General features: G+C 35.0%; 2 protein-coding genes across 2 annotated transcripts in view; one reads left to right on the top strand and one right to left on the bottom strand.

Moving 5' to 3' along the window:
* Positions 1–7,007, bottom strand: part of LOC105220707 (ATP-binding cassette sub-family G member 8) — a 41,923-nt gene extending 34,916 nt beyond the window's left edge. The window contains exon 1 of the mRNA XM_011197159.3: positions 6,120–7,007. The gene's annotated coding sequence lies outside the window, so the exon portion shown is untranslated. The remainder of the gene's footprint in view (positions 1–6,119) is intronic.
* Positions 7,008–7,624: 617 nt separating this feature from the next.
* LOC105220708 (ATP-binding cassette sub-family G member 5) lies at positions 7,625–11,091 on the top strand. Its single transcript, XM_011197160.3, has 11 exons — positions 7,625–7,988; positions 8,188–8,296; positions 8,353–8,543; positions 8,626–8,770; positions 9,282–9,579; positions 9,647–9,814; positions 9,874–9,991; positions 10,055–10,148; positions 10,212–10,350; positions 10,418–10,796; positions 10,870–11,091. Exons 1-11 carry the CDS (start codon positions 7,920–7,922, stop codon positions 10,981–10,983), a joined length of 1,824 nt encoding a protein of 607 aa, XP_011195462.1. The 5' UTR covers positions 7,625–7,919; the 3' UTR covers positions 10,984–11,091.
* Positions 11,092–12,209: the final 1,118 nt, after the last annotated feature.

Raw genomic sequence — 12,209 nt, 5'->3', positions numbered from 1 at the left:
CGTACTTAACTCTACTAATTTGTGTCTTAACTGCCACAAATCGCTCAATTATTTGCCCTTGCGTGTGTAAACCACATCCTCCCTTAATAGGTTAATATATCAATTTTCAATAATTTCAAATTAAATCAGCCAACAAAGAATGAGTGACTGTGCTATATCATTATTAGCCACTTACACTTCAGTTAGCGCAAAAATGGTGAACACCATTCATAGGCACCGACTGTAATTAAATAACCGCTTGTGTGTGTCTATAAGCGGTTTTGTTTAGCAGGAAATCAATGAAAACGAAATTGATACCATTTGCAATACAAAACGAAATAAATATTATTATTTCTCGCATGACATAACAGCAATGGAGCGGCGTAATGTATGTGAATATGTGAGTCTGGCAAGGCTGAAATTGAAACGCCATTGAATTTAGCTTGTTTTAAAAAACAAATATATAAAGAAAAGAATGCAACGAAATTTCAATTAGAAATAGTCAAGCGAATAATCTGCGTTAATGTATTTTAATTTAGGTAAAATCTCATGCGTGCTCATACTGGTTTCAGCCCAAGCGCGCAGTGAAAGCTGTCAAATGTCATAAAACAAATCAAAGTGGAAGCTTGCATGAATGCTTGTGTACTCACATAGTTACATACATATGTATATGCAAATCAGCGGTGTGAAGATATGCAAAGTAATCGCTTTGGAATGCAAAACAAGCTAATAAATTTTATTAAGCTCAAAGTTTTTGTAAATAAAAAGTGAGATACGTGCGCTTTTTCATGCTCTTTTTTTGCTTTTATCAGCAGCTAAATGAAGAAATTAAAAACGGATTTGCATATACTTGGTATTGTATGTGTTTACTTTCATTTCTGCATGAAAATGACAATAATTTTTAGACTTTCTACACGTCTTATAATATTCTTAAGAAGTGGAGGTATTTAAACTATTTAAAAACTGGATTAAGTATTTGAAAAAGTATAAAAATAATGTTAAAAAAATACAAAAAATATTTTTTCTCTACTTAACTGTTTTTGCTGCTCCGAAGTTTAAAAACTTTATTTTCTTATTTTTTTAAGAACACTGTCATAGTAAAAAAGATGACGAATAAGTTATTTCACTTCCATTCATATGGTATTTGACTCAACATTGACAAATTATTATTTGTTTATGTTTATTCAAGTAATCAATCATATTTGCAAATGAGGAAGTTTAACCACTTTGAAACAGGTAAAAATACTTGGAGACTAATTAAAGTGGCAATAAGCTGTAAAAATAATCGGTTTATCAACTTAAAAATCAAACGATACAATAACAATATAATTGGAATTATTTGAAGTATTTATAAAAACAGAAAACTACAAAAACAGTATGTATTCCCTGCGATGAGTTAATATACATATGTATTGAAAATCATAGATGTTGTCGAGATTAATTAAAAATCGGTCAAATGAAAATACACTTAAAATTAATTTGAAACGATATCTCCATTCGCTAGACTTAGGTTAAGCACCTTGGTAGGCATATCTTCGGCGAACCCAGCAAAGTGACTGGAATCGACATAAGCCGACTTAAGAACTTTATTATAGAGCATAAGCGCTTTTTCTCATCATAAGGGTCTTAGTGATCCGTTAGGAGTTTACCGGGTGTCACAATGGACAGTCGAAGCTGTCTAAGTGAGATTCTCTGCATCTGCTGAGATCTACCCCTTAACCTAACCTAACCCACGATGTGTCCATTGAGAAAAACCAAGATTTAAGCACTTCAACAACTTCTACAGTCATAGTAAAGTGAATTATTCAACAAAATTATTTCCGGATAAAAATCGAAAAAATATTGGAATTCCTGTTGGCTAGCTGTGATTAGTTAAAAAAGTTTATATTCATTCCAATTTTCTACTGATCTTTGTTTTTTGAAAATCTCTCCAAAAATTTATAGTTTTTTTTTTTTGAATTGTAAGCATATTGAAAGTTGAATTATCCACTGATATGAACTAAGATTTCTGCACTTCAACAACTATAAGTCTCGGAGTTATAATTAGGTGAAATTTTCTACCAAAAAAATCTGGAAAAAAATCAAAAAAAAATTGTCGGAATCCCGCGTGCTGACTGTTCTTAGTCAAATAAAAGACTAATTTCATCTCAATTTCTCCTGATTATTTTTTTGAAAATTTCTCAAAATATTTATAATTTGTTTTATATATATTAATGTGGGATTCCATAAAAATATTTATAAAATATTGCGCAATATTTCTACCTACTCCCATAACAATTGCAATATTGTTGTGATTCAATTGCATAAATATAAATGTCTACAAGCATATTTTCCTCCAAATCAACCACAAAAATGTTAATTGATACCCTCAAGTTAAAGGCAACTAGAAATAAACCAACTAAACTGACACTTACAACAACATACACAACTACAAACATAAATACATAAAGACAGTGATACATGAGCATATTGGTTTCAGAGCAAAATCAATATGCAATGCTGTGGAGAAAACCCATAGAAGAAAATCCAAAGCAAAATCACAGTAAAAACTGGATTCTTCAAGCACAAGCGGAAAACGGAAAGAACAATCATAGTTGGTGGAGATGATGATAGGCGACAAAAAGATACAACAAAGCAACCGCAGCATAAATAGCAACAGCGAGACTCAACAGCATTCTAGTTACAACATAAGCACTACAACAAATACAACAACATGCTAGACAACAAGTTTACAAAGTTTTTCTTTTTTTTTTGTGGAGAGAAGTAGGAGAAATAAGCGGCGCGCATGCGTTCTCAAGAGAGCTGGAAAGAATAGCGGTGGATGCAAGAAAAGCGAATAGCCAACAAACATAGAACACTTGGGTGCTGTTGGCGTTGATTTCTGGTTGTGCTTTAAATGGGCGTAAATTCTATTAGACTGGTTTTTGTACTGGTGTTTTTGAAGTGATTTTGAAATCATAACTAATTTGGGTTTTATTGTTTATTTTTACCTTGGTAAGCTTCTACTTATTAGCTGTCTTTGGAGATTTTGCCACGTCAAAAATATATATAGAGATTGGTGGAGGGGTATCCTCGATAGTTTGTAATGGTATACATTTTTATATTTTAGGTGATACGGAAATCCGAATAGGTCTCTTTGTTAAACTTGTCTTTCTTATGCCCTCACCTTGTCAAGGAGAAGATCTAAAATTTGTTGGAAAATTATTGGAAATTGGAACAAGAGATATTTATTTCATTTCTGAGAGGAAAATATATTTGGGTAATATGTCATTTTCGTTACTCCACTTTTAAACTAGTCTTAACGTAGTTACTTTTAAATCAATTGTTTCAAACAAATATTACCAACATTTACTAATCTAGAAGATATCTATCCCCAGCATAAAAACTTCTTTCTAGCCCTACATTTGTGAGTGTTCGTCTATTTGCTTGAGCGAATATACCCACTTTGTTGTTGTTTGTTCAGTTGTTTGCTAAATGCTTTTCCAGATCTTTGACCTGTTACAACAACGCTGCCGCTTAAGGTAATCATACCTTCTGCCCAACTAAACCGCCACAAAAGCTCTGTGTGTGTATGAGTGACTGATGTTACAGCAAGCACAAAAACAACAAAGACTTCTTTAATTTTCTCATTACATTACTCGCTTTACTCGCGCACTTTTCCCGTTTGAAAGTACTCGTTCTCCCTTCGCGATCGTGTAACACTTGTGTACTTGTGATTGTGCAATTACTTGTTGTTTGTGTTGTTGCAGTTGTTCTTGACTTTACCAAATGAGTATGAGGAGGTTGTAGGTTGCACTTATGTGTTTGTAGGAACTTATGTGCCGGTGCGCACCTAATGCGTAACGAAATTAACTGTTAGGGCGCATTACGTGTATAATAAACGCAACGCATGGACTGAAATTAAAGCGAGGAAATAAGAAATTAACGCTGCCCAGCGGAATATAGTTTGAAGGCGGGCTGGTTTGCTGTTATTGTTGTTGGAGTAGTCATTAAGCGCTTCTAATATAGAACTACTTCTATTTAGATTTACCGCTTACAAGTGTAATGAATATGTAATGCAAGTGAGTGTTCATACACAACTACATATATAATATATAATACTAATATATATGTATATAATGGAGTTATGATGCAAATAAAGCAAAACGAGATTTAAAAGCAGTTACTCTAAGATTGTGTAACGTTGTTTTTTATTTAGTTTATAAATGGTGGCATGTTTGTACAAAATGGTGATAATTACTACATGGCATATTTCTACATGAAGCACAGTGGTCGTTATTAAAAAATCTTAATTTTGTAAAAAAAACAAATAAAAAAAAACACATATTATTATTATTATTTTTAATTAACGTACTAAGTTTTATAAATCGTTAATTATAAAATATAATATAAATATTAAGAGTTTTATATTTTTTGATTTTTAGAATTTTGCTCTAAAACATACGTGGACAAGAAATATAAGTTTCTAATAAGATTTTTAGAAATAGCTATGAGGAAGTAACATTTTTCATTTCATCGTAAAATATTACTTTAAGACTTATGGTAAGGACGAGCTCACAAGCAATGGCACCCGTCGTTCTATTTCACCATATGGGAAGGACCCGGGGCTCCGTGCCCTAGCGCTGGAACATTGGACCTCTTGCGAGCTCGGTAAACGCTGGTTAACAATCATAACCTGTACGGTTGCGAGATCCTTTCGGCCCAAAAAGGAACGCAAGAAGTCGGTTGAATTGCTTGCACTTAAAAAGATTTAACATGCGGCAATAACACCGGCCGCTACATAATATGCATACATGCGAAGAGGCGAGGAATCTTAGATGGAAACATCATGTCATTTCCACCTCCAGTGTCCAGTGTTCGAAAAGCTGAGATTGAAACTTCTCGGTAGTTTAATCTTTAGTGAACCAAGCGAACTTGCAGGAGCGGACATTATCCGTCTCATAGAATTTGTTATAGGCTTAACGCGTTTCGGCGATACATAAGGGTCTGCTTTGTGATCCATACTGAGAAGCCAATGGATGCTTTTAGCTGTTCAAGTGGGATCCATTGTGACACCTGTCGCGAAGGTCAACCTTTGAACCTAAGTCTCGAGTCTCAAAAACTTTTCTTGTGATTTTTACAATCTACTAGAAGCATTTTTGGAAGTCTTAAAGGAAGAAGCAAGTTTAAAACTCTTTCAGGTCCTGTTTAGATTCCTCATTGTGTATGACTTTCACGAAACACTCGTAACTATTTTGGAAAAAAATCACTTTTATAATATAACCTTAAAAAACCTCTTTTAGCACTTTATTTAAAACTTCAAGAATTTTTTTTTGTTGCTCATTTCTGTTGAAGGAGTCTTACGGTATTTTTAGATGAGATCAAAACAAAGTCAAGGTCATTATCATAGTCATTATTGAATTAAAAAATAAGTAAAATTAAATTAATTAGCGATTATTATGAAAAAATTGATATTATAAAATGTCTTTATGTCTTTATTTAAAGGGATAAGTTCTTTCATAAGCTGGGGTTTTAATTAAAATTTCAAATTATTATTTTATAAATAGCATAATAGTAACAAATATTAATAGTAGCGTTAAGAAACAATTTAATTTAAAAATATTTTAAATTTTAAAAATTTATATCATAATATGAAAAAAAAAAATTAAAAATTAAAAAAAAAATTTTAAGAAATACTATTTTTTAAAGCAATATTGAAAATATTTCTAAAAAATATTCTTCTACATCATATTAACTTTATATTAGATTTTTTTTTTATTTTTATTTAAGTCATAAGAACATGACTGAGAGGTTGCAATTGCTAAACAGGTGACAGGCAAGAAAGTCATTGAACGATTCTACGAAATCTAAGGTTTCCGAATATATACATATGTGTAAGTGTTGCTATAAATTTTAGACATCTCTTTCACCTGTAATTCTACACAATTTCACATTAACAAAGAGACAAACACACAAACAAGTCTAAATAAACTGTGAAAAACATCATTAATGAGACATAACACACTTTACATTCGGCTTTCCTTTAATCTCACCGAAATTCCACCCCCTCCAAACCTGCGTTTCAAAACAAAAATATTTGCATTTATTGTGTTTTAGCCCCATTTAAGTCTTATCTGTATTTACAAAGCTGTTTCACTCACCGAAATTTATTTGATTTTGTTTATGCACCTTTGTTGCTTTTATTGCCACAATTCCACGAAGTGAGAGAGTCGTTCGTTTACTTGTTTTACTGTTTGCTTGCGCTGCTAGTTTGTTGATTTTGCGCGAATTAAGAACCAAACGAAAATAATAATAATATACGAAAAAATAACAACAACAACAACTCTATGAATAGTGCATACCACGAGTAGTGTGGTTAACTATTACAGCGTTGGATAGCCGTTAAACAACACGAACACGCGCACAAAAACTACTACTCCGACACAGCAACAACAACTATGTATGTATGTGTGTGCGTGCTTTTCTCTATAGAACAGTGCTGCATACGTGTACACACGCCAGCCAACAACACTAGCCACTTGTGTATCTATCTTTTTGAAAATCTGCACAGCTAGACGAAAATTTCGCTTTGCATCACACACCGTTCGCTACGGAGTTATTCTCGCCGCTAAGCACTTTTCACTTCAATTCTTCAATTCTGGTTGGATTGTATGGGACTCCTGTATGTAGCGCGCTCTTCTAGTTGGCCACATGCATGTGCATGCGTGTGTATGTATGTGTGTGTGTAATTATTTTCTTATTTTGCAGCAAACACTTAACTAGTTAGCATATTATATTATATATTTTTACTTATAGTAACTCGCTTTTGTAAAGAACTATTTATTTTTCGAAAATTCTCACACTTTTATTTTTTAACGGTATATATTCGATTTTATTTTTTTTCAGCGCTTCTGTGACATGTTTTTAATACAGCAAATAAATTATGTGGTTTGTATGTATTTTTTTTATATTTATATTGAAGAAACTCACGACGCGCCGCGCGCCGACCAACTGACGTGCGCAAACTCTCTCGATTAACTGAACTGAACTGAACTTGGCCTCTGACGCCATCTTAGTCGCCAAGTCCAACTTGAAAATTTCGACTGGAAATTGTTGGCATTTCCAGTTGACTGGTTGGCTTGCAATTGATCGAATTGTGATAAAGAGAGCGTAAGCTATCTCTCTCGGTGGCAGGTGAGAATAGGTGAGAATTAAAGAATTATAAATACAGTGAGAGAAATAAATATATGAAATTGGAATATTGGAAATTGTAGTAAGAGTAAGAGAAAGAGTTTATTATATTTTGGCCTTTCGTAAAATGAAGTCGATTGAGAAAACTGACTCTCTAAAAAATATTAAATAAAAATAATTTCTTTAATAAATACAATAACCACCTCATTTTAATGCCTCAACTCCAATAATATTCTCCACCTGATCGAAACAGTGTACTAACCTCACTCACCTGCCGCTAGAACACGCTCTATCAACTACTCTCATAGCCTCATTCACTCTCTCTCTAAATGAGTTCATGCTAAACATGTTAATTTCCAAACACTCTCAAGCCGCTCCCTTCCAGTTGGAGCAATGCGCTGCCAACTAGTCAGTGACACGGCTCAAAGCGTTGTGGTGGCTTGGTAAGCGGCAATTGGTCATTCCAGTTTCAGTTATTGCGGAGCGTTTTTTGTGTGCGGACGTGTTGACGGATTGTGCAGTGGTGGCAGTTGAACGCGGACTAGCGTTGTTGTTGTTTTTGTTATTTTACAAAGGCTCTCAGTGAACTCAGTAAACATTACAGCGCATCTGTGTCACTTTGGTGTGCGTGTATGTGTGCAAACGAAAAGTGTAAACAAAACAGAAACCGAAAAAAGAGTAGCACGAGTCTTATTTGTGGGAGTACGTGTGCGTGTGCGTGTGCGTGACGTCTCAGCCAAGTAGCAGTAACAGTAGAGTGTAGCGGCTGTATGAATGATATGAAAATGATCGGAAGCGATTACGTACTGGAGGCGCACAACATTTTCCACACCACAGAGGTAGATAAGTCAAAAATTATGATGAATCAAAAAATATTTTAGTTGTAATAAATAAAAATAATAATAAAATAAATAATGTATTCAAGAAAAATATTAAAAGATGCTAAAATAGTGAAGATAAAGGCAATTTTTCAACTAAGTTCGTTGCTTAAGTCTTTAGTTTTCTAACAATATTTTTTTTCTTACCTTATCACTTCAGGTGGATGGCGGCGGTTGTTTCAATGGCGGCGGCATGCCAGCGCTTGTGCTCAAAGGCGTGAACTTGACAGTGCACAGTGGCGAAGTGATGGCCATCTTGGGCTCCAAAGGTAATAAAACGGTTAAGAAGTGTTAATTTCATTAACTATTTTTTATTGTCATGCAGGTAGCGGCAAACGCGCATTATTGGATGTGATTGCACGCCGCGCCGATGGCACAACGCGTGGTCAAGTGCTACTCAATGGTTCACCGCTAACGAAGGCGCTCTTCCAGCAACGCTGCGGCTATGTGACACAGTCGTGCACTTTCATACCGGGTCTAACGGTGGCGCAGACGTTGCATTACACGCCAACTATTGTAAGCGAATGTATCTAAAAATGTGTTTTAAATAATTTTAAAATTTTTTATTTATTTATTTTTTTTTTATTTTTAATACCAGCTCTCGGGCTACTTGAAAAGCTCAAAAGTGCGTCAAGTCCTCGCCGACTTGGCACTATCTCAAGTGGCTCACAAACGTGTCGAATATTTGAATATGAGCGAGGCGCGTAGACTAGCTATTGGTATACAGCTGGTCAGGGATCCAGGTAGAAAAATTTTAAATTAAGGATACTAAATTATGCTAGGTTGACTAGACATTCATGTACTGAATCCACTAATCTACTGATCATATTTGTTCGAACGACCAAAACTCTCTCTCAAAAGTGCAATATGACTGTTCAAGCCCCTAGATACCGAGTATGACGGCCTCTAATCTGTCTTTATATCAAAACCAACGTCCAATTAGTGAAATATCTTATTGAAATTAGGTGAACAGCTGCCTCTGACTCTATTTTTATATGGATAAAATCGGTTTTGCACCTCTTCACATCCCAATTTACCAAATTTAATACATTTCTAGTTGATTTTATGCCGAATATATCGGTCAATAACCATTAATTTCTCTTATTTTAATATCCAATAAGAAATTACATAGGTCCATTCTTCTCCTAACCTCCAAATTTTGCATTTTTATTATACCCAGATATAACCAGAACAGTAATTTCAACCTAACCTCTATTCTGTTTCCAAGTTGTAATCATCTTTCTTTGATTTCAGTTATGCTCTTACTCGACGAACCCACACAAGGCTTAGATCCGCTCAGCGCTTACTTACTGATATCGATACTTTCGAACAGCGCCAAGAAAACTGGCTGCGGTATATTGCTCTCTTTGGAGAAACCACGCTCCGATGTATTTCCCTTCCTCGATCGCGCATTGTTCCTATGCCTCGGTGGTGTAGTGTACTCTGGTGGCACTCGCGCAATGTTGGAATATTTCCATAGTATTGGTTTTCCCTGTCCACAACTCGAAAACCCATTGATGTACTATCTCTGCTTGAGCACCGTGGATCGTAGGTGAGTGAAGCAATAGGATTCTTTAGTTAAAAAAAATTATCAATAATATATCCGTTGATTTTTGTAGAAGTCGCGATCGTTTTTTGGAGTCCAGCCAGCAGATTGAAGCATTAGTCGAGCGTTTTTCGCGTGAAACTCCCATGTCTGATGCGCCGCTCAATACAATGGGTAGTGGTAAAGTGCCGCTAGCGTATGGTAAACCTGGTGAATTGAAAGTCTGGATTATGCTATATCTGTGAGTGTTGCTTAAGTATAATTAAGAATTTATTTTAATGTTTTTATTTTACATTTTAGTAAACTGCTTGCTTCAACCTTCTCTTGTGGTCTTGCTGGGATGAAAGCACTCTTCATGCGTTTGCTCTTGCTACCCATGGCGATGGCGCTCATGTGGCTGTTTTATACCGATGTGGGCGTAAGTCAGAACAACCCTTTCTGGAATATACAAAAATTATTTTGCTAATATATTTACTTACAGGACGATGCGCATGGCTTCTTCAGCAAGAATGGCATGATACTCAATGTTATTGGTTTGGCTTACGGCTGCGGCATTCTGACCACCATATCGCTATGTATGTATATTAGATTGTGATATAAATAAAATATTAACATTTCATTTCCCTCTATACACACAGTTCCAATTTGGCGCAAGCGTTTCTCGCAGGACACACCCGAAGGCCTCTACTCGGGCGCTACGCTACTGATCGCCTATAATTCCATAGCAATACCGTTCTCATTGATATCAGCCGTGTTTGCCAGTTGCGTCATTTATCCGTAAGCTCCATGAAATTTTAATTTTTCTCTCAAATAAATTTAACATATATTTCTTAACACGCACCAGCCTGCTACTTGATCCGAAATTCCCGAATGGCACCGTTTTCGCCTACTTATTGGTAGCTTTGTGGTCCAGTTTCGTACTCGCCGAGCAGTTAAGCATTGCCTTCTTGTTGGTCGTGAAGGTGCCCTTCAACGCCGCCATTGCCGTCACCTACATACTCGTCATCAGCATTGCTTTGGCCAGCGGTACTGTGCGTTCGTTCAAGGGTCTCCAGCCGTGGTTGCAGGAAAACACCAAAGGCACACACACACGTTATGTGTCCTCATTGTTGCACAGCATTGCTTTTCAATCGCGCAAAATGAATTGCACACCCACCGCGTCTGTTATATGTCCCAAACCGGCTGATTTCCTGCACGAACGACTCGGCATGGCCGATCCTGATGTAAGTTGGACTGTGTTAGATCAATGTTGAGAGTGTTCTTAAATATATTTTTAAAAATTTTCTTTTCATAAAGGAAACCATTGATGTTGCTGCCTCGTGCGCTTTCGCCGTTGGCTTGGCTGCCTTCAATATGCTGCTCTATTTATTCCCAATGCCCAGATGTGTAAGACAGAAGTTTAAAGACTGAGTAATTGGCGGGAGAACTGAAAACATTTTGCTCCATTTCAATTTATTTTCGTTTAAGCTCAATAATATTATACCTTTTAATTAACAATAAACGTACTTAAGACTGTAATCTCTTGTGTATTCTTAATTACATTAGCCCTCATAAATTTAGTAGAACCTTATATTATGAATATTGAGTTATTCTGTGTACATTAAAGGAAAATATAATTATATGAGTAAAAAATAAATTGATTGCCATCCTGCCGTCCTGCGCTGGATTCTGATTATTTAATTAATATTTTCTGTAGCCGTATGAATATCAATCTAAAATACAGTTATATTTGTTTATTATTGCTAATATATCGACAAACAATACAAATTGAATGACTCGGAATTCAGGCCCTTATCTATAATAGTAATTTATAAATAAGTTATTACCCTGATCAGCTTTCTTGGCACAGGTATGGAAAAAAAATACTTTCCTTCTTCTGTAGGCAACCAAATTTCATCATGGAGATCTTGTCATATCTCTGATATGATTGATTATTGGAAGACAAGATATTAAAAAACAAAAATTTGCAAAATTATATTTTTAATTAAAATTAAAAGGATAAAAAAATATTATTATTTTTAATATTTCGATTTGATTTCAGTCCTATGCTCATAATATAATAAATGTGTAGTATACTTTTAGGCGCATTTAAAGCAATACACTGTGAGAAATCTCATTGGGTTTTCAGTTTTTATTAAGTGTTTGAGAGAACTTCAGAAAGGGATTAAGCAATGTGAAACTGAAGTTCCTTTTGGAAATTTCAAAATGGTGAAATTTTGGCTTAAACAACAATTGACTGAATGAAAATTATCGGTAAAACCTTGGTTGATTCTTATTCCACAAATCCCCATTTAAAGTTTTTCGATTATCATCTTCTATGAAGAACAATTAAAGTTAATATAATAAGCTACAGATTATTGTAAATATGGTGCAATTTAAATCAAAGACCTCTCAAATACCATATCTTCTAAACCAATATTTATTTAGATATGTTTTATTTAAATTATCATTTTTTTTTTTAATTTAAGCCATTTGAAACTTCTGGACCGAATCAACGCCTGCGATATCGACCAGAAGCGTTCAGAATTGGCCAACAGGAAGGGTGTACTGTTCCACCAGGACAACGCCAAACCACACACTTCGTTGATGACTCGTCAGAAGCTACGGGAGCTCGCCTCCACCATATAGCCCGGACA

The sequence above is a fragment of the Zeugodacus cucurbitae genome, chromosome 2, assembly GCF_028554725.1.
Source record: "Zeugodacus cucurbitae isolate PBARC_wt_2022May chromosome 2, idZeuCucr1.2, whole genome shotgun sequence".
NCBI lineage: Eukaryota > Metazoa > Arthropoda > Insecta > Diptera > Tephritidae > Zeugodacus > Zeugodacus cucurbitae.
Note: the sequence above shows the minus strand (reverse complement) of the source record. Positions and strands in the feature narration are given on the sequence as shown.